At 43.1% G+C, this 23,542-nt stretch overlaps 1 protein-coding gene across 1 annotated transcript in view; it reads right to left on the bottom strand.

Moving 5' to 3' along the window:
- Positions 1-674: 674 nt before the first annotated feature.
- Positions 675-23,542, bottom strand: part of rasgef1ba (RasGEF domain family, member 1Ba) — a 209,536-nt gene continuing 186,668 nt past the window's right edge. Inside the window, exons 13-14 of the mRNA XM_070863893.1 lie at positions 3,977-4,049; positions 675-918 (exon numbers count right to left, since the gene is read on the bottom strand). Coding sequence (XP_070719994.1) covers positions 894-918; positions 3,977-4,049 — 98 coding nt within the window. The 3' untranslated portion in view covers positions 675-893. The remainder of the gene's footprint in view (positions 919-3,976; positions 4,050-23,542) is intronic.

Below are 23,542 nucleotides of genomic sequence, written 5' to 3'. Positions count from 1 at the left end.
CAAGGTATTGCACAATCCTAATGCTGACGTGACTCACAGAAGAGTAAATTTTATAGGGTAATTAACTTCTTATAATTTCATCAATAAATCTGCAAGTGTTCCTGCAGAGCAAGTCCCTGCATTACTGCTGCTGATAAGGTATATTGTTTTTGTGTTAGTGTTTTAGTGTAAGTGTAGGAAAAGTACCAAACATCTCCTAAAAGCACCGAAAATGCTTTTTAATTCTTACATACGCCAAAATATTGTATTCTACCACTTCCATTCTTTAGCATTACTTTAAATCTCAGGGTGTGCCAAAACCTATACAGATGTGACTCACACTGCATGTGGAATATTTACAAAGTGTTCTATGTAAACAATTTAGTCATGGATATAACTAGCTTGTCATATCACACAAATCTATTGCGTTCCAGTACTATTTGTGTGACCATTGTCATGAACATCATTATATTAGCAATCTTTTTTTCATAATACTGAGTTGGCTAACCAGCAGCAAACTCAGGGTTCAGTTTTAATTCCAATAATCAATAGACCAGCTGGAGACCGGCACCCAGTTCTAAAGTTCTGTCTGAAATAGCAGAGAATAATCAGCTGCAAACTCTGGGGTTCAGTCCACAACTTGTGAGCTAATACAGAGGTGCGCAACCATGAGCATACTCTCAAAGTTCAATTCATAGTGAATTAGCTAACATCAAGCTAAACAAAAAAAAAAATCACACATTCGGATCTGATCTGTGAACCATGAAATATGGGCATCCAATGTCTGTTTTGCTCTCATTGAGATTCATCCTCCTTCATGCAGACACGGGAGTTCTCGACCACTGTATGTCCAAGTCCCTTGTTCTCAAAACATCTTACATTTGGGGCCAATTATAGAGTGCTTTATGTCCATGCTAAACTCTAGTTAGAAGTGTTGATCTGAAAGAAAAATAAATATATTGTTTTAAGTGCACAATAGGAACATGGAGGAGCAATGTAAATTTTAAATTTTGTGACAAAAAATAAGGCACAGTAATCATGTCAAAAGAAGATTATTCAAACTCTTTTCTCAGGTGGATTATTGTTTCAGGTACTTACTAACCTATAATTACTAAATATCCATCAGATTTAAAACAAAATACTTCCGATAAGCTCTAAACAAGCCAGCCTAATTTGTGTATTTTCAGAGAGCAGATAAATATTGTAATCTTGAAACTTCTGGAAGATGTCTAAACCTATGTGTTGTCGCACTGTTTTAGGGTCTTAAATCTAAACAAAGGAAACTATGTAGGTATGAGTGGAGAGTTGGCTAAGGTAGATTGGGAAACTACATTAAAAGGTATGACAGTAGACAAGCACTGGCTAGCATTTAAACAATTAATACATCATTTACAACAAACACCCCACAAGAAAAGTGATCCAACCTTGGCTAACAAAAGAAGTTAACGATAGTATTAGATCAAAGGAAGAGGCTTATAATGTTGCCAAAAAGAGCAGTAAGCCTTAGGATTGGGAGGATTTTAGAATGCAGCAAAGGAGGACCAAGAAATTAATAAAGAAAGGGAAAATAGAATATGAGAGTAAACGAGCAAGAGACATAAAAACAGACTGTAAATGCTTCTATAGTTATGTGAAAATGAAAAGATTAGCAAAACTAAATGTGGGTCCCCTACAGGCTGAGACAGGAGAAATTATAATGGGGAACAAGAAAATGGCAGAGAAATTATACAACTACTTTGTATCTGTCTTCATGGAAGAAGGCATGAAAAACCTCATGGAAATAGTGGAGTATCAGGGGTCCAGGGAGAATGAGGAACTGAAAGAAATTAGTATTAGTAAAAAAACTGTATTGGAGAAATTAATGGGACTGGAAGCCGAAAATCCCCTGGACCTGATGGCCTATATCCTAGGGTTTTGAAAGAGGTGGCTTTGGAGATAGTGGATGCATTGGTTGTCATCTTCCAAAATTCCATAGATTCTAGAACGATTCCTGCAGATTGAAAGGTAGCTAATGTAACCCTGCTATTTAAGAAAGGAGGGAGAGAGAAAACGGGAACTACAGACCAGTTAGCCTGACATCAGTAGTAGGGAAAATACTAGATACTATTATTAAGGATGTGGTAATAGGGCACTTAGAAAATAATAATAGGATTGGGAAGAGTCAACGTGGATTTATGAAAGGGAAATCACGTTGGCAAATCTGCTAGAGTTTTTTGAGGTTGAACTAGTAGAATAGATAAGGGTGGACCAGTGGATGTGATATATTTGGATTTTCAGAAGGCATTCGATAAGGTGCCACACAAGTGGTTAATTAGGACTCATGGGATTGGGGGTAATATACTAGCATGGATTGAGGATTGATTAACGGAGAGAAAACAGAGAGTAGGAATAAACGGATAATTTTCAGGTTGGCAGACTGTAACTCGTGGGGTGCAGCAAGGATCAGTGTTTGGGCCTCAGCTATTCACAATCTATTTCAATGATTTGGATGAGGGAACCAAATGTAATATATCCAAGTTTGCTGATGATAAAAAGCTAGGTGGGAATGTAAGTTGTGAGGAGGATGCAAAGAGACTTCAAGGGGATATAGACAGGCTAAGTGAATGGGCAAGAACATGGCAAATAGAATATAATGTCAAGTTATCTACTTTGGTAGGAAAAATAGAAAAGCAGAATATTTTTTAAATGGTGAGAGATTGGGAAGTCTTGTTGTTCAGAGGGACCTGGGTATCCTTGTACACAAATCACTGAAAGTTGACATGCAGGTACAGCAAGCAATTAAGAAAGCAAATGGTATGTTGGTCTTTATTACAAGAGGATTTGAGTATAAGAGTAAAGACGTCTTACTGCAAATCTATAGGGCCCTGGTGAGACCGCACCTGGAGTATTGTGCATAGGTTTGGTCTCCTAACCTAAGGAAATATATACTTGCCATTGAGGGCGTGCAACAAAGGTTCGCCAGACTGATTCCTGGGATGGGGGGATTGACCTATGAGGAGAGATTGAGTAGACTGGGCCTATATTCTCTAGAATTTAGAAGAATGAGAGGTGATCTCATTGAAACATACAAAATTCTTACAGGACTTGACAGAGTAGATGTAGGAAGGATGTTTCCTCTGACTGAGGAGTCTGGAAGCAGGGGTCACAGTCTCAGAATAAGGGGTTGGCCAGTTAGGACTGAGATGAGGAGAAACTTCTTCACTCAGAGGGTGGTGAATCTTTGGAATTCTCTGCTCCAGAGGGCTGTAGAGGCTCAGTCTTTGAGTACATTCAAGACAGAGAGCAACAGATTTTTGAATATTAAGGGAATCAAGGGATACGGGGATAGTGCAGGAAAGTGGAGTTAAGGTAGAAGATCAGCCATGATCTCATTGAATGGCGGAGCAGGCTCGAGGAGCCGAATGGCTTACTCCTGCTCCTAATTCTTATGTTCTTACGTTCTTATGTTTAATATAAAAACCACCGCTATGGGTAAACTTTGGAATAGGGATAAGTATAAGGTATGATGTTTACAAATATTCCTGTTTAAATCATGGATTTTTCCTCCACTCATTTCTTTCCATTAATCCTCACAATATTCATAGCTACAGGGTTCCTGATGAAGCTCCGCATTCTCCCATTTTGCAGGAGGGCATGCATTGGAATTATATGGGCAGGGCAGAGGCCTTTGAAGAATGTCTGCTCCATATCACTGTTGATAAAGAGATTAGTGTGCATACATCCATTTACAAACCAATTGCTGGATTTCATTTTGTTTTCAATTTTTCAATCTCAAGTATTTGCTATGGTTTGGAAAACAGTCAGTGGAGATTTAAAATAAAAGCATACAATCACTAAGTGAACAGATCAAAAACACACTGATCCCATTGATCCTCAAATAAAAATAAGTAAAGGAAAAATTGTAATTATTTTGGATTTATATAGAGGTTTAAATATATGCTATTCTTTGTAATTACCCATGTACTAAAATTGCTGTTTAATGAGCTTTGGTGTCTACCTTAGAGACTTCCACCTCTCCTTTTCAATGTGGTTCTCAGGGCTTTCACTCTCGTAGGACGCCAAGTAAAGTGCTGAGGAGAAACAGTACAAATAATAATATATTATTTATAATGCTATAATTTCAATCTACAACAAAGAGCACGTATGATAGATGTCAGATTGCAAATACATCTGAGAATCAGGCTATATATAGAAAGGTGAAAATGAAAATAAGAGTGGCAAAGAGAGAGTATGGGATTAGAATGGCAGCCAACATAAAGGTAATCCAGAAGTCTTTTATAGGCATATAAATAGCAAAAGGGTAGTAAGAGGAAGGAAGGGGCCAATTAGGGACCATGGAGGCTGAGGGTATGGCTGAGGTACTACATGAGTACTTTGCATCTGTCTTCACCGAGGAAGAGGTTGCTGCCATAGACATGGTGAAGGAGGAGGTAGTGGAGAGATTGATAGGATAAAAATTGACAAAGAAAAGGTATTAGAAAGGCTGACTGTACTTAAAGTGGATAAATCACCAGGAACAGATGGATGCTGAGGGAAGTGAAGGTGGAAATCGCGGAGGTACTGGCCATAATATTCCAATCCTCCATAGATACAGGAGTGATGCCAGAGGACTGGAGAACTGCAAATGTTACACCATTGTTCAAAAAAGGGTGTAAAGATAAACCCAGCAACTACAGGTCAGTCAGTTTAACCTCGGTAGTGGGAAAGCTTTAAGAATCAGCAATCAGGGACAAAATTAACAGTCACTTGGAGGGGGGTGGATTAATTAAGGGAAGCCAGCACAGATTTGTTAAAGGCAAATCATCTTTAAACAACTTGGTTGAATATTTTAATGAGATGAAAGAGAGGGTTGATAAGGGTAATGCGGTTGACGTAGTGTACATGGATTTCCAAAAGGCTTGCCAGAAAAATTGAAGCCTATGGAATAAAAAGGACAGTGGCAGGCTCGAAACAAAATTGGTTAAATGACAAGAAAGTGGTGAACGATTATTTTTCGGATTGGAGGAAGGTATACACCAGCTGTCGGTTCTAACACTACTCGTTTTCTTGATATATATTAATGACTTGGACATGGGTGTACAGGGCACAATTTAAAAATTGCAGATGATACAAAACTTGGAAGTATAGTGAACAGTGAGGAGGAGAGTAATAGACTTCAGGAAGACATAGACAGGCTGGTGAAATGCGCAGACACGTGGCCGATGAAATTTAACGCAGAACATAAGAACACAGAAATAGGAGCAGGAGTAGGCCATTTGGCCCCTCAAACCTGCTCTGTCAATAAGATCATGGCTGATCTGATCTTGGCCTCAACTCCACTTCCCTGCCCACCCCACATAAATCTCGACTCCCTTATCATTCAAAAATTTGTCTATCTCCACCTTAAATATATTCAATGACCCAGCCTCCACAGCTCTCTGGGGTAGAGAATTTCACAGATTTACAACCCTCAGAAAAGAAATTCCTCCTCATCGCCATTTTAAATGGGTGACTCCTTATTCTGAAACGATGCCCCCTAGTTCTTGATTCCTCCACGAGGGGAAAAATTCTCTCTGCGTCAACCCTGTCAAGCCCCCTCAGAATCTTATACGTTTCAGTAAGATCACCTCTCATTCTTCTAAAATCCAATAAGTATAGGCCCAACTTGATCAACCTTTCTTCATAAGACGACCCGTTCATCTTAGGAATCAACCTCGTGAACCTTCTTTGAACTTCCTCCAATGCCAGTATACCCCTCCTTAAATAAGGAGACCAAAACATAAGAACATAACAACATAAAAAATACTAGCAGGACTAGGCCATTTGGCCCCTTGAGCCTGCTCCGCCATTCAATAAGATCATGGCTGATCTGATCCTGGCCTCAACTCCACTTTTCTGCCCACTCCCCATAACCCTTGACTCCCTTATCATTCAAAAATCTGTCTATCTCCATCATAAATATATTCAATGATCCAGCCTCCACAGCTCTTTGGAGTAGAGAATTCCAAAGATTCACGACCCTCTGAGAGAAGAAATTTCTCATTTCCATTTTAAATGGGCGACCCTTATTCTGAAGCTGAAACTATGCCCCCTAGTTCTAGATTCCCCCACGATGGGAAACATCCTCTCTGCATCTACCTTGTCAAGCCCCTCAGAATCTTATACATTTCAATAAAATCACTTCTCATTCTTCTAAACTCCAATAAGTATAGGCCCAACCTGCTCAACTTTTCTTCATATGACAAACTCTTCATCTCAGGAATCAACCTCGTGAACCTTCTCTGAACTGCCTCCAATGCAAATATATCCTTCCTTAAATAAGGAAACCAAAACTGTATGCAGTACTCCAAGTGTGGTCTCACCAGTTGTAGCAGGACTTCCCTACTTTTATATGACATCACCCTTGCAATAAATAATAATAACTTTTATTTATATAGCGCCTTTAACATAGTAAAACGTCCCAAGGCGTCTCACAACAGAATTACAAGACAAAACAGATAAATTTGAAACCAAGCCAAAAAAGAAGAAATTAAGGCAGATGATCAAAAGCTTGTTTAAAGAGGTAGGTTTTAAGAAGCATCTTAAAAAGGGAAAGAGAGGTAGAGAGGCGGAGAGGTTTAAGGAGGGAGTTCCAGAAATTAGAGCCCAGGCAGCTGAAGGCACGGCCACCGATGGTTGAGCAGTTATAATGAAGGATGTTCAAGAGGCCAGAATTTGAGGAGCGCAGACATCTTATGGGGTTGTGATGCTGAAAAAGATTACAGAGATAGGGAGGGGCCAGGCCATGGAGTGATTTGTAAACAAGGATGAGAATTTTGAAATAGAGGTGTTGTTTAACCGGGAGCCAATGTAGGTCAGAAAGCACGGTGGTGATGGGCGATTGGGACTTGGTGCGAGTTAGTACACGGGCTGCTCAGTTTTGGATGACCTCAAGTTTAGGTAGTGTAGAATGTGGAAGGCCAGCCAGGATGAGTTACAGTAGTCAAGTCTAGAGGTAACAAAGGCATGAATGAGGGTTTCAGCAGCAGAAGAGCTGAGGCAATGTTACAGAGATAGAAAAAGGCAGTTTTAGTTATGCCATGGATATGTTGCTGGAAACTCATTTTAGGGTCAAATATGACACCGAGGTTGTGAACAGTCAGTTCACCCTCAGATTGATGCTAGGGAGAGGGATGGAGTCAGTGGTTAAGGAATGCAGTTCGTGGCGGGGACCAAAGATAATGGCTTCGGTCTTCCCAATATTTAATTGGAGAAAATATTTTCTCATCTAGTACTGGATGTCGGATAAATAATCTGACAGTTTAGATATCAAGCAAGGGTAAAGAGAAGTGGTGGAGAGGTAGAGCTGGGTGTCGTCAGCATACATGTGGAAACTGACTCCGTGTTTTTGGATGATATTGCCAAGGGGCAGCATATAGATGAGAAATAAGAGGGGGCCAAGGACAGATCCTTGGGGGACACCAGAGGTAACGATGCAGGAGTGGGAAGAGAAGCCATTGCAGGAGATTTTCTCGCTACGATTAGATAGTTAAGAATGGAACCAGGCAAGTGCAGTCCCATCTAGCTGGACATTTGTGGTGAGGTGTTGGAGGAGGTTGGAGTGGTCAACTGTTTCAAAGGCTGCAGACAGGTCCAGAAGGACGAGGAGGGATAGTTTACCTTTGTCACAGTCGCAAAGGATGTCATTTGTAACTTTGATGAGAGCCGTTTCAGTACTGTGGCAGAGGCAAAAGCCAGATTGAAGGGATTCAAACATTGAATTCATGGAAAGATGATCACTGATTTGGGAGGCAATAACACGTTCAAGTACTTTGGACAGGAAAGGGAGGTTGGAGATGGGGGGATAGCTAGCAAGCAAAGTGGGGTCAAGGGCTAGTTTTTTGAGGAGAGGGGTGATGACAGCAGATTTGAAGGAGAGGGGAACAGTACCTGAGGAGAGAGAACCGTTAACAATGTAATGTTTCCCCATTGTACTCCATCTGCCAAATTTACTTAGCCTATCTATATCCCTTTGCAGATTCTTTGCATCCACCTCACAACTTTCTTTCCTACCAAACTTTGTATCATCAGCAAATTTGACTACATTACACTCGGTCCCTTCATCCAAGTCATTAATATAGATTATAAATAGTTGAGGTCACAGCACAGATCCCTGTGGCACCCCACTAGTTATAGTTTGCCAACCTGAAAATCACCCATTTATCCCTACTCTCTGTTAGTTAGCCAAACCTCTATCCATGCTAACATGTTACCCAGAACCCTTTGAGCTCTTATCTTAAGCAGTAACCTTTTATGTGACACCTTATCGAATGATTTATGGAAATCCAACTCAACGACATCTACTGCACCGCCTTGATCCACCCTGCTCATTACATCCTCAAAGAATTCCAGAAAATTTGTCAAACATGATTTCCCTTTTGTTATATATGTGACCTTGTATTTAATCTGTACAGCCACCAGAGGGCTCATCCCCGGGAGTCCCAAGGGATCCCATAATCATGGGATTATGGGATCCCTTGGGACTACAGGTATTTAAGGAGGCCTCACAGGTTGGAGAGGCACTCTGGAGACCTGCAATAAAAGACTAAGGTCGCACTTTACTTTGAGCTCACAGTGTTCAGTCTGACTTTTTCTCTGTACATAACAACCGATGACGAGATACAGATAGTGAACCCAAAGATGCAGAGAACAGTGGGCATACTGGAGAAAATCTCGGAAGGAGATGATTGGGAAACTTTTGTGGAGCAACTCGACCAATACTTTGTAGCCAACGAGCTAGATGGAGAAGAGAACGCTGCCAAACGAAGGGCGAACTCCAGCGAAACCCATGGAGAAATTGTATGATGATTTGTGCACACTGGTCTGAGAGCATTTGAACCGAAAGGAAAGCGTTCTGATGGAAAGGTACTGGTTCTACACCTACAAAAGGTCTGAAGGCCAGGAAGTGGCGAGTTTTGTCACGGAGTTAAGACGCCTTGCAGAACATTGCGAATTTGAAGGACATTTGGAGCACATGCTCAGAGACTTTTTCATACTTGGCAGTGGCCACGAAACCATACTTCGCAAACTTTTGACTGTAGAGACCCCAACATTGTGTAAGGCCATAGCGATAGCCCAGGCGTTCATTGCCACCAGTGACAATACTAAGCAAATCTCTCAGCACACAAGAGCTGCTAAAAGTACTGTGAACAAAGTGATGTTGTTTTTGAATCGTAACGTACAGGGCAGGTCACATATACCTGCAGCTGCATGTTCGCAGATGTCTCAGAGTCCACCATCAAGGGTGATGAATGCAAGGTCATTAACACCTTGTTGGCGCTGCGGTGGTGATCATCGTTTCCATTCATGCCGATTCAAAGGGCACGTTTGCAAGAACTGTGGAACAATGGGACACCTCCAACAAGTGTGCAGGCGAGCTGCAAATCCTGTTAAACCTGCAAACCACCATGTTGCAGAGGAGGACAGATCCATGGAGGATCACTACGAATGAGAGCCTCAAACCAAGGAGGCAGAGGAACCTGGGGTACACACATTCACCACAAATTGTCCCCCGATAATGCTGAATGTTGAACTAAATGGACTCCCGGTGTCAATGGAGCTGGACACGGGCACGAGCCAGTCCATCATGGGCAAAAAGACTTTCGAAAGGTTGTGGTGCAACAAGGTCTCAAGGCAAGTCTTAACACCAGTTTGCAAGTAACTAAGAACTTACACAAAAGAACTGATTCCTGTAATCGGCAGTGCTACCGTAAAAGTCTCCTACGATAGAGCGGTGCACAAGCTACCACTCTGGGTAGTACCGGGCGATGGTCCCACGCTGCTCGGCAGGAGCTGGCTGGGAAAGATACGCTGGAACTTGGACGATGTCCGAGCGCTATCGCCTGCTGACGACACTTCGTGTGCCCAGGTCTTAAACAAATTTCCTTCGCTGTTCGAACCAGGCATTGGGAAATTCCAAGGAGCAAAAGTGCAGATCCACCTAATTCCGGGGGCACGACCCATCCATCATAAGGCGAGAGCAGTACCATACATGATGAGAGAAAGGGTAGACATCGAGCTAGACCGGCTGAGAAAAGAAAGGGCATCATTTCACCGATTGAGTTCAACGAATGGGCCAGTCCGATCGTTCCTGTCCTCAAGGGAGACGGCACCGTCAGAATCTGTGGCGATTACAAAGTAACTATCAATCGTTTCTCCCTGCAGGACCAATACCAACGACCAAAGGCCGATGGCCTCTTTGCAACAATGGCGGGAGGAAAGATGTTCACGAAGCTGGTTCTGACTTCAGCCTACATGACGCAGGAGCTGGAGGAATCATCGAAGGGTCTGAACTGCATCAACACGCACAAAGATCTTTTTGTTTATAACAGATGCCCGTTTGGAATCTGATCAGCAGCGGCGATATTCCAGAGAAACGTGGAAAGTTTACTTAAGTCCGTCCCGCACACCGTGGTCTTCCAGGACGACATCTTGGTCATAGGTCGGAACACAGTCGAGCATCTGCAGCATCTGGAGGAGGTTCTTAGTTGACTCAACCTCTTGGGGCTCAGGTTAAAATGTTCAAAGTGCGTTTTCCTGGTGCCTGAAGTGGAGTTCTTGGGAAGGAGGATTGCGACGGACGGCATCAGGCCCACCAACGCAAAGACAGAGGCAATCGAGAACGCACCGAGGCCATAAAAGATGATGGAACTACAGTCGTTTCTGGGACTCCTGAACTACTTTGGTAACTTCTTACCGGATCTTAGCACACTGTTAGAACCACTGCATGTTTTACTAGGAAAAGGGGATGAATGAGTTTGTGGCAAAAGCCAAGAAAATGCCTTTGTAAAAGCGAGGAAATTGTTATGCTCAAGCATATTGCTTGTGTTGTATGATCCACGTAAGCGTTTGGTACTAGCATGTGATGCGCGTCATATGGCGTCGGGTGTTTATTGCAACAAGCTAATGATTCTGGGAAATTGCAACCGGTTGCTTATGCATCCAGGAGCTTGTCTAAGGCTGAGAGAGCCTACAGCATGATTGAGAAAGAAGTGTTAGCGTGGGTCAATGGGGTAAAAAAAAACGCTTCTCTACCTGTTTGGGCTAAAATTCGAATTGGAAACTGACCATAAGCCAGTTATATCCCTGTTTTCCGAGAGTGAAGGGATAAATACCAACGCATCAGCCCGCATCCAGAGATGGGTGCTCACGTTGTCCGCATACAACTACGCCATCCGCCACAGGCCAGGCACAGAAAACTGCGCCAATGCTCTCAGTAGGCTGCCATTGGGCTGGAAATGGCGCAGCCTGCAGATCTAGCCATGGTTATGAAAGCATTTGAGAGTGAGCAATCACCCGTCACTGCCCTGCAGATCAAAACCTGGACAAGCCAGGACCCCTTCTTATCTCTAGTCAAAAGCTGTGTGCTTCACGGGAGCTGGTCCAGTGTTCCAGTGGAAATGCAGGAAGAGATTAAGCCGTTCCAACGGCGCAAAGATGAAATGTCTACATAAGTAGACTGCCTTCTGTGGGGCAATCGAGTAGTCGTCCCCAAGAAGGGCAGAGACACCTTCATCAATAACTTCCACAGTACCCACCCAGGCATCGTAATGGTGAAAGCGATAGCCAGATCCCACGTGTGGTGGCCCAGTATCGATGCGGACTTAGAGTCCTGCATTCACAGAGTCCTGCTCGCAGTTAAGCAATGCACCCCGGGAGGCGCCGTTAAGTTTATGGTCTTGGCCCTCCAAACCGTGGTCTAGGGTACACGTCGACTATGCAGGCCCTATGCAGGCTATGGGTAAAATGTTCCTTGTGGTTGTAGATGCGTATTCCAAGTGGATTGAATGTGAGATAATGTCGGCTAGCACGTCCGCTGCCACTACTGAAAGCCTGCGGGCCAGGTTTGACACTCACAGCTTACCCGATGTCCTGGTGAGCGACAACGAGCCATGTTTTACCAGTGCTGAGTTCAAAGAATTCATGACCCGTAATGGGATCAAACATGTCACATCTGCCCCGTTTAAACCAGCGACCAATGGTCAGGCAGAGAGAACAGTGCAAACCATCAAGCAAGGCTTGAAGAGGGTAACTGAAGGCTCACTCCAGACTCACCTATCCCGAGTCCTGCTTAGCTAACACGAGACACTCGCTCACTGGGATCCCACCTGCTGAATTGCTCATGAAAAGAGCACTTAAGACAAGGCTCTCGTTAGTTCACCCTGATCTACATGAACGGGTAGAGAGCAGGCAGCTTCAACAAGGTGTATACCATGATAGCGCAAATGTGTCACGCGAGATTGAAATCAATGATCCTGGATTTGTATTGAATTATGCACAAGGTCCCAAGTGGCTTCCTGGCACTATAATGGCCAAAGAGGGGAGCAGGGTGTTTCGCGTCAAACTTTCAAATGGGCTCATTCACCGGAAACACTTGGACCAAATCAAACTCAGATTCACGGACTATCCTGAGCAACCCACCTTGGACCCTACCTTTTTTGATCCCCCAACATACACACCAATGGCATACACACCACGGTTGACCACGAAGCAGAACCCATCATCCACAGCAGCCCTGCAGGGCCCAACACACCAGGTAGCCCAACAAGACCAGCTGCACAGCAGCCCAGTGAGGGTCCAACAAATGATTCAACAATACCAGCTTTCACACTGAGATGATCAACCAGGGCAAGAAGGGCACCAGATCAACTCACATTATAAATAGTTATACTATTGACTTTGGCGGGGGGGGGGGGGGGCGGGGGCGGTGGCTGGAGTGTTGTTATTTTTGTGAGCTTGTATTTACTCTGTACAGCCACCAGAGGGCTCATCTCCTGGAGTCCCAAGGGATCCCATAATCCCTTGGGAGCACAGGTATTTAAGGAGGCCTCACAGATTGGAGAGGCACTCTGGAGACCTGCAATAAAAGACTAAGGTCACACTTTACTTTGAGCTCACAGTGTTCAGTCTGATTCTTTCTCCATACATAACACCTTTCATAAACCCATGCTGACTCTGCTTGACTGTATTATGATTTTCTAAATGTCCTGCGACTGCTTCCTTAATAATGGACTCCAGCATTTTCCCAATGACACATGTTAGGCTAACTGATCTATAGCTTCCTGCTTCATGTCTCCCTCCTTTCTTAAATAGGGGCGTTACATTTAAGGTTTTCCAATCCGCTGGGACCTCTCCAGAATCCAGAGGATTTTGGTCGATTACAACCAATGCATCCACTATCTCTGCAGCCACTTCTTTTAAGACCCAAGGATGGAGGCCATCAGGTTCAGGAGACTTGTCCACCTTTGGTCCCATTAGTTTGCTGAGTACTTTTTTTCGAGTGATAGTAATTGTTTTAAGTGCCCACCTCCTAATAGCCCCTTGATTATCAATTATTGGGATGATTTTAGTGTCTTCTACCGTGAAGACCAATACAAAATATTTGTTCAAATTCTGCCATTTCCCTGTTTCCCATTATTAATTCCCCAGTCTCATCCTCTAAGTGATCAACATTTACTTTAGCTACTCTCTTCCTTTTTATATACCTGTAGAAGCTCTTACTATCTGTTTTTATATTTCTTGCTAGTTTACTCTCATAATCCACCTTCTCTCTCTTTATTATTTTGTTAGTCGTCCTTTGCTGGTTTCTAAAAATGGCCCAATCCTCTGGCCTTCCACTATTCTTCGCAACATTGTATGCCTTTGTTTTCAATTTGATACCATCCTTTACTTCCTTCATTAGCCACAGATGGTTCATCTTTCTCAGAGTCCTTCTTTCTCATAGGGTTATATATTTGTTGAGAGTTATGAAATATATCCTTAAATGTCTGCCACTGCTTTTCTACCGTCTTACTCTTTTATCTATTTTCCCAGTCCTCTTCAGCCAACTCTGCCTTCATACCTTTGTAATTGCCTTTATTTAAGTTCAGAACACTAGTTTGAGCCCTAACTTTCTCACTCTCAAACTGAATTTGAAATTCTACCATGCTCTGATCACTCTTCCCAAGAGGATCCTTTACTATGAGAACATTAATTAATCCAGTCTCATTATATATTACCAGATCTAAAATAGTCTGCTCCCTGGTTGGTTCCACAACGTATTGTTCTAAGAAACCTTTCCAAATACACTCTATGAACTCTTCCTCAAGGCTACCTTTGCCCATTTGACTTGTCCAATCAATATGAAGATTAAAATTACCCATGATTATTGTACCTTTCTTACAAGCTTCCACTATTTCTTGATTTATACTCTGTCCTACAGTGTAGCTACTGTTAGGGGGCCTATAGACTACACCCACCAGTGACTTAATTCCCTTATTATTTCTTATCTCCACCCAAACTGATTCTACATCTTCATCTTCTGAGCCAATATCATTTCTCACTACTGCAATGATCTCATCCTTTATTAACAGACCCCATTTCCTTTTCATTTCTGCCTATCCTTTAGAAATGTCAAATACCCCTGAATATTCAATTCCCATCCTTGGTCACATTGCAACCATGTCTCTGTAAAGGCTATCAAATCATACCCATTTATTTCTATTAGTGCCGTCAACTCATCTATCTTATGAAGGGATGCATTTTGGGAGAAAGAATGAGGAGAGGGCTTATAAACTAAATGGTACAATCCTAAAGGGGATGCATGAATAGAGACATCTCGGAGCATGCGTGCATAAATCATTGAGGGTGGAAGGGCAGGTTGAGGAAGCAGTTAAAAAGGCTTTCGGGATCCTGGCTTCATAAATAGAGGTATAGAGTACAAAATTGTGGAAATTATGCTGAACCTGTATAATACACTGGTTTGGCCCCAACTCTGGGCACTGCACTTTAGGAAGGATGCGAAGGCTTTAGAGGAGATGCAGAAAAGATTTACGAGAATGATTCCAGAAATGAGGGACTTCAGTTACATTGACAGACTGGTGAAGCTGGGAGCAGAGAAGATTGAGAGGAGATTTGACAGAGGTGTTCAAAATCATGAGTGGTCTGAACAGAGTAGATAGAGAGAAACTATTCCCATTGGCAGAAGGGTCAAGAACCAGAGGACACAGATTTAAGGTGATTAGCAAAAGAACCAAAGGCGACGTAAGAAAAAAAATGTTTTTTACACAGCGAGTGGTTAAGATCTGGAATGCACTGCCTGAAAGAGTGGTGGAGGCAGACTCAATTTTATCTTTCAAAAGGAAAGTGGATAAGTATCTGAAGGAAAACATTTTGCAGGGCTATGGGGGAAGGGCAGGGGAGCGGGACTAGCTGAGAGTCGGCACAGGCTCGACAGGCCAAATAGTCTTCTTCCGTGCTGTAACCATTCTATGATTCTATAAAGCTGCTGTCTATCTTAGACACATAATGCAGAAGGAGGTCATTTAGCTCTAGTGCCAGTGCCAGTGCAACTCTTCAACTACAGCTCGCCCTTCAATCTCATTTTCCTGCCCATTCCCTGTAGCCTTTTGGCACAGAATCTTAGGGATGATTTTCTAGCCATTAATTTAAATTAAGAGAATGTCAGGTGCTGTGGTCCATAGTTTCCCAGCAAGGGCTTCCTATCAGCTCTTTTCTACACTGGGAGTACCCAACCGTGGAATAACCCCTCATCATAACAGCCTAAAATTGGTCTCAATAATAAATGATTCAGACTTGAACCTTCATTAAATAAGTACAGCCTGTGGGTGCAGTTATATTACACTTCGTGGTTCAATACTGGTAGCATTTTATTTAAAAGAATACTCACAAGAGCCATACTGTCCCCTTGCACCCTACTCTCTGTTAAGGCAAAGCAGCACTCTATGCCATAAGTTTCAACACTTCCACACTGCTTTGCTCTCCACTGTCTCACTATCAGTGACATGTCTAGTCAGAAAAAAAATCCAATGCGATAGTAGGCTCTTTTTTCAATATTTGAGTATGCATAAGTGTAACGTGGTTAGACCAGCTGAGCTCTTATTAAACTGCAACCAGTAAAAACCTGTGAGACTACCTCCTCCAGGCCCAACACAAATTAGTGAACTGACACCAGCATAGCTGCTGTTATACTGATACATGGACACTGCTCTGCAGTGACAAAAGACACAAGGTAAAATCATACAATATAAATATTTCCTGTATAGGGTATTACCAAAGATAATCATTGTGTCAGATCAGAAATTTGCCTCATTTATTCTTTAAAGACCTTAAAGAAATATACTTTGTTTGGGCCCAGTCCTGTGCTTGCAAACTGAATTCACATTTAACCCATGTGGAGTATAACCTTCCTACTAATTGCATAAACACAGGCTGCTTGCTTTGTTCTGGATTTAGTCAATTAAAGTAAACTACACAAAAAATGATGGTGGAAAATTGTACTGTCCATCCAGTTATTAGAAACACGTTAAATTTGATCATGGATAGGAGGCAAAACAGGTAAGATACTAAGGATTTGTGTCCATGGCAACAGTCATTTTAACAAAGATGTGAACTTATGTTTTGATTCACTGGTCCTGGTTGCTGAGGATCAGCAGAAATCTGTGCTTTAAATCCGATGGATGATTTGACAGATTTGTATAATTGAGAAAGATACTTTTTGGTTTCCTTTGTCCTAATTTGAATTTCAAAGGCAGCAGGAGGTAAGTCTCGCCCCAGTCTGCAACAGCAGTTTTAGTTTTTCCTACTCTATAATACACAGAGGGAAGCATGTGAAGGTGAGTGTAAATTAAACTTGATGTTTGTTGTACAGATGCCGGCCTAGATTCTATATTATTAGGAGAGATAGCAAAGTGTCCCGTCTTATTATTTTTATATCTGAGGAGGTTTAAATTAAATGTTCTGTAATCAAGCAAAATCTTCTGTGTTTTTAGTGACTGTTTAATTTTTATGTTTAACAAAATAGTTTAAGACACAATTATTTGTTAGATTGTTACTCTTCCATTATCCAAAGGTTAGAAGAATATTAGAAGGCTTATGTAATTTTCAGTGAGCAAATTGCAATAACAAGGGTGGTCTGTTCAACCCGGGGCTAACTTACAATAGCAGATATTGTGTGAAGGTCACATGTAGATTCACATGAATCAAGGGCTCCCTTATAGGAGTAGTTCTTAGAGTTGAGCATGAGAAAGATATCTGGTAAGAACTTGAAAATTGTAACAATCAATACATATACCGTATATACTCGCGTATCATGCGACTTTTGAAGACCTAAATTGTAACCTAAATTTGGGGGGGTCGCATGATACGCGAGATACAAAATTTGCGGGTGTGAAGTGCTGGCCAAGATTAGGCTGTTAGTCTGTTAAGCAGACCGTATCCACGCTGAATCTCGGCAGGTATCTCCTGGGCTGGATTGCAGCCTCTATTGTCGCTTGTACTGTATCGGGGGGGATGAGAGAGAGTCGCGGAGGTCGGAGGGGGGGAGAGAGAGTCGCGGAGGTCGGGGGGGGGGGGTAGGAAAGAGACCAGACCGGATCCGACCTGACCCCCGCTCTCCCTACCCCGGCGACCCGACCTCCGCTCCCCCAACTCCCCCCCCACCCGGCAACCCGACCTCCGCTTCCCCCCGGTGACCCAACCCGACCTCCTCTTCACCCCCCCCACCCCCCCCGGCGACCCGACCTCCGCCACCCACAACTCCCAAACACAGTAGAGGCTGTGGCTGAACGACGCTAGTCAAGCCAGCTGGAACGATTGCTGTATCGGTGTTCGATTCGCGAACAGCTTTCACAGCAGAATCCACTCGATGTTTCATGTTAAGGTCTGTATTCGATCTCAAAAAAGTGACTCGCATGATACATGAGATATATGGTAAAATCATGTTTTGGGGACGAAAATTTAGGGGTCGCATGATACGCGAGATCGCAGGATACGCGAGTATATACGGTAGATATCTGTGTAGGCCAGTTTAAAAGTCTGTTTTTAGATCCCTTGTTCAAAAATGAGTCAGAATATAACCTTTTAAGGCCGGAATCATCCAAGCCCTGCGAGTGTGGGTTTGGAGGTGGCCCCACTGTCAAAATGGTCCTGATTGACAGCGGGACGGGATCCCTCTCTAAACCCTCCTCCTTGTGAGTTTCTCAGCTGTCAGGTCTGCGTGCGGATCGCAAACCCGACAGCAAGCGGCGGGCCAGTAAATTAAAGACGTTAGGAGGTAGTTGAATGCTACAGGGACTTGAGCACAAAAAATCTAGGTTGACATTTCAGTGCAGTACTGAGGGAGTGTTGCACTGTGTAGGTGCAAAATTTCAGATGAGACCTTAAACTCCGTCTGCTCTCTCAAGTGAACGTAAAAGATCCCATGGCACTATTTCGAAGAAGAGCAGGGGAGTTATCCCTGGTGTCCTGGCCAATATTTATCCCTCAATCAACATAACAAAAAAACAGATTATCTGGTCATTTTCACATTGCTGTTTGTGGGAGCTTGCTTGTGCGCAAATTGGCTGCCGCGTATCCCACATGACAACAGTGACTTCATTTCAAAAAGTACTGCAATGGCTGTACAGCGCTTTGAGATGTCTGTTGGTTATGAAAGGCGCTATATAAATCCAAGTCTTTCTTTTCTTTTTACTTACAAGGGTTAAAAGCAGGCAATTTTAGCACCTTTTTGTCGGGTTTACCGTTCCTCTGAGAACACGGCAGGCAAGTGGAGTCAGGTTCTCAGTGACCTCTATTGCTTTGGCTAGTTGACAGCTGCAAAAGTGGTATAAAAGCTACCGTTTCACGGCTGTTCACTTTCCAATATGATAAACTGAAGCCTTCAGCATTTGGAAAGAACTTTTGAGATGTATGCAGGTTGGAAGTGTTTACAGTGAATTCTCTATGCACTGTTACCTCATTAGAGCAACCTCTCTCACCATTGACAGGGCACTTCTGTTATCTCAACCACACCTGCCAGCTATTCCAGCAGCACGGTGCCCTTGAGAAAATCTCATCTTGCTTCTCAGAATCCAATTACGATCAGCCTCAGCCCCAACACCAACATCACTAAACATACCAGCATCATCAACAACAACACCAGCCTTCTCCGCAATCACCTGATGCTGCACAGGACACAGGGCATCAGCACCCGACCACATTGCTGCCCGGGAGGCCAGGGATGGCCTCACCATGGCTACTTCACTTGATGCTGTGCACCCTGACTGCCACATGATACGCCAAGTTGGCACCACCCAATAGCATCCCTACAATGTCCAAGCCATTCCTTTCACACTCATCACCATTGTGCAGGGGGTACTGTTATGTCTGACCATTCACGACAACTCACTAACCACTTCCAAAGGTGCACACAAATCTGTCCAAGAACACAAAGTGTTCAACATAAAGATTTCAATGTTTGACAACACATTAGCAGAAACTCTACATGAACATTGGCTAAAACCCAAGTGCCTACCCTTGCATGTTGTTGGCATGATTGAAACAGGATGAGGGTGAGTATGAGGGGTGGCTAGTGAAATTGGAAAGTGATAATGTAGATATAGAGAGAGAGAGGGATGGATGGAGTTGCAAGATACGTTATTGTGAGTAAGGATGTGTTGGAGTAAGGTAAGGAAAGCAAAGTGATGGGGATGTGATGAGTGTCACAGCAGGATGAGGTTCAGTGTGGCTTTGCAGTAATGTTTCGTGATCTACTGAGCTCATTGAAGGGTTTGCGCCACTGCACCCAGGTCCTCCTGACGACATCCTTGCTTGTGCCCTCCTGTGCAATATGCAAACAGGCTGCATTGGTGTCCTGGGGAGGTCCTCTTCCGTCCATTGGAAGGGAAGAGGATCTCCCTGCATGCTGTGACTCCCTCCATAATTATCTGGAGGGAATCATGGGAGAGCCTGGAGAGCCTGCAACTTTGTGCAGTGCTTCACAGTGTTTGCAGCACCCCAATGCTATAGAACACTGACAGAAGAACTGTAAAAAAGAAGTTGCCCATCTTCCCTTTAAGAAAACCGGCTGATGACACGTCATCAGATGACGTGTCATCAGACAGGCTTCCTGGTAATTGGCCGGGAACCTCACAGGACGGACTTAACAAGCTCAATCATCGGAAGATTGCTGTTAGAGGGTGGGCTGCAACTGGGAAAGGGTTCCCCAAACACCACCAATGCCACTAACCCCCAACTCGCACCCGTTGGTGAAATTGCGGCATAAGAGTGAGATAGCATTTGTTAACTAAAATCAATAAAAATGAGGACACAGAGGTAAATGTGATTGTAAATTGGAAATCCATCGTTGTAAAATCTGCCTCAAGTTCTGTTTTTGTCAATTTTTGGAATGCTTCTTAGCAAGTTTCTGCTGATCCTCAGCAACCAAGAACAGGGAATCAAAACTGAACTTCACCTTTCCCCTGAAATTGAGATTTTCCGAAGTATCTCAGGGATCACGTTTTAATGTTTAAAAATCAAAGTCAGCTTAATTTCTAAAATGATTTTGTAAATAATCAGACATCAGTATGATCATAGTTGTAAATCGAGTTATTTTCTCCAGTTTTAAACAATAACATGAAATATTATCCCCAAACCACTGAAATTACTGCTTGACACACTAGTGGGCAAACATTGGCATTTCTTTGTTTGCTATTTTAACACACATGTTAAACCATTTAAAAGGGTTAACATTTCTGCTAGTATTGCCAGCAGTAATTTGTAGGTCCATTTATTCACCAATTAATGTACGTAGTGATGCGTAGTTCTGTTTCCGCTATTCTAATGTATTTTGGACTTTTAAAAACAAACTTTAAAGTTAGGATAAGTATGAAGTATTGTTTGACTTATTCTTTTGTTAATCCTAGGTAATCAGTTTTACCTTCCCCGCCATATAGATAATTTAATAGTTGTAGATATATGGCTCCAGTGGGACAAATGCATTCATCCATTTTAAAGAAGTAACATGTTCGCTCTAAATCATTAATGGCAATAGTATTAGTGTGTTTTTTGTGGGTTTTCAATTTCAGATGAGACGTTAAACTGAGGCCCCATCTGCTTTCTCAGCTGGACGTAAAATATCCCATGGCACTATTTCAAATAAGAACAGGGGAGTTATCCCCAGTGTCCTGGCCAATATTTATCACCAATCACATCACTAAAAAAGATTATCTGGTCATTTACACATTGCTGTTGGTGGGAGCTTGCTGTGCGCAAATTGGCTGTCGCGTTTCCTATATTACAACAGTGACTACACTTTTTAAAAATTACTTCATTTGCTTTAAAGCGCTTTGGGACATCCGATGGTCATGAAAGACGCTATATAAATGTATGCCTTTTTTTTTCTTTCTTTTTAGAAAGCTGAAAAAATATATAATAGGTCCATTGATCCCATTCTAAATTCACTCCAATGCAGTACCCTTGGTTTATATCAGTCCGGCAAGGTTGCTCCTCTAAAATGATTGACTTGTCAGGTAGCAATGGATATCTGAATATAATTATTGAATTAACCAATAGAAAGAAAAATAGAAGCAGCTGCTTCAGATATATAGAGGGATATGTCTACCCCAAAATTAATGCAACTAATCTGCATTCTAAAGGAAGTTTTCTGCATTGAGCAACTATGCTTTTCAGTCTGGAGTTTTCATTTAGTTTATATTGAAGTGACCAAGTATTGTTTTAAGAATTCAAAGATCAACATGTGAACAATTCACAGTATATCCATTCTTTAAAAAATAATCCACTTAAGTCCTGGGGCTAGATTTTCTGTTCTCGGCGAAAACGGTAGTTTTACGCCAAAATTACTGTTTTCGCTGCGCTACCATTTTTAGGCCTAAATTTTTGGCCTTTACATCATTGGTAAAGTCGGTATTGCATGAGGATTCGCGGCGCAAGCCATGAGTTTCGGCAACTTTAGTCCAAGGCTGGTAGCGTTGCAAAAAACATTCAAAAAACATTCACAAAACCCTTAACTGCTAAATCGCTGAAAAAGAATTAAAAAAATAAAAACTCTAACTTACCTTTTTTGCAGGTCTTCACACATACCGCTACTGGCAGGGCTGCATCGACAGGTTTGCCTTTCGGTATTCTGGGCGTGGCAGGGAGTGCCAAAAGTACAATAACACAATCCGCGGCATTGCATGTCACTTCACGTTGGCGCACTTCTCCCCGGTGGTATATGGAAGTGCCGCTGCAAAAAGGTGCCCGAAGATCCCGCCGGCCTGGTTTTCACTGCGAAGGGTCAAATCACGGCAAAAACCCAGTCGCAAAGTCGCCGAAAATCTAGCCCATTTCAATTTTGCCCAAGCCCATTTTCTGGCATATTGCCAGAGTTATGCTCATTATTTTAGGCCAGAAATGCGGCAGAAATATTTTGCCAAAGTTTTCCCGATGTACAATTCAAATTTGGTGCCGCGCAGCGTGTCCGGTCGCCTCAGGTGCTGGAGCCTGCTCTCTGCGTCGAAAAAAACGATGCTGCACCTCCTGCACATGTGCGGAAAAAGAAGTCATGTTTTTGACGTTATTTCAATGGATGCGCGTGCCCAGTACAGATCCGGGTTGACAAACGGACATTTTTAAAGAGTCAGTTGTGTGTGTGACAACGTTGAATGCTGTGTGAGAGCATTGGAAAAATTGCAGCTGCAGCAATACAAGATGCAACGCGGTGCAAGGACCAAGAATTTCTTACAGGAAGAAATGGAGGCATTAGTTACTGTGATTGAGAACAGATGGCAGGAGCTGGACACCAGCAGAGGTCACATAAAAGTTCCACCCAAAGAAATGAAGAAACGCTGGAACCAAGTTGCAGGAGATTACTGTGCAGTGGTGACCACCACGAGATCTGGAGGCCAGTGCAAAAAGAAGGACATTGGTCAAGTAGTTAGTGTAAGTAATATTTTCATTTATTCAATGGAAATGCAATTGTAAATGTGACCAGCTGTATATGTCCAACCCAGCAGAAAGACACCCTCTCTAAAAAGTTGCATTTTCATCTTTGCAGAAGATGCTGGCACATAATAAAAGGGAAAAAATCGAACAGGAGGAGGCCCGACAAATCTGCACCCACTGACAACTTTGGAAGAGAGGGTCACTCCTTTGATGGATCCTGCCTGGAGAAAAGCAACCACCACTGCACAAGCTGGGCCCACACTCGAGAGAGAGGGTAAGTCCTGAAAATTCCACAATCTGGCTTTGCTAAATGTTAAATACTCCGGGGGCTAGCCATGTTTTGGGTCATGGGGATGTCTCCATCAGCTACGCTTCGGTTGATGCAATGTGCTGTCATTCATCGTGGTCTTCAAATCAGCCTGCTGCCTGTGCTGTGCGAGCCTACTTATGCCACCCACCCTGCCCCCTCCTCTGCTGCTAACCATTTGTCTGTGTTGTGTTCTTTTGCAGCACTTGAGGCCAACCCTGACAATGCAGAAGAATATTCAGATGAGGACGAGCCTGAAGATTAGAACATCTTCCAATCCCACCTTCCAAATCAAGAGCATGGGGATGAAGGTGAGGGGCGGGTGGCGGGGCGGGGTGGAGGGAATGGATGAAGACCCATCTCTTGTATTCTCTTTGGAGGAGATGCAGGTGCCGCACATTGAGTTGCTTGCCCCTTCCCTGACTAATGGTTTGAGTGTTGGTGGGACATTCCATCGTTTCCCAGCGTCCAAGGCTGGGGATTCCAGTTGGGTGCAGCGAGGCACACCCAGGGCCCCACCTTACGAGGCTGCCGGTT

The sequence above is a fragment of the Pristiophorus japonicus genome, chromosome 2 (assembly GCF_044704955.1).
Source record: "Pristiophorus japonicus isolate sPriJap1 chromosome 2, sPriJap1.hap1, whole genome shotgun sequence".
Lineage (NCBI taxonomy): Eukaryota > Metazoa > Chordata > Chondrichthyes > Pristiophoridae > Pristiophorus > Pristiophorus japonicus.
The sequence above is the reverse complement of the archived record's forward strand: the minus strand, read 5'-3'. Positions and strand labels throughout refer to the sequence as shown.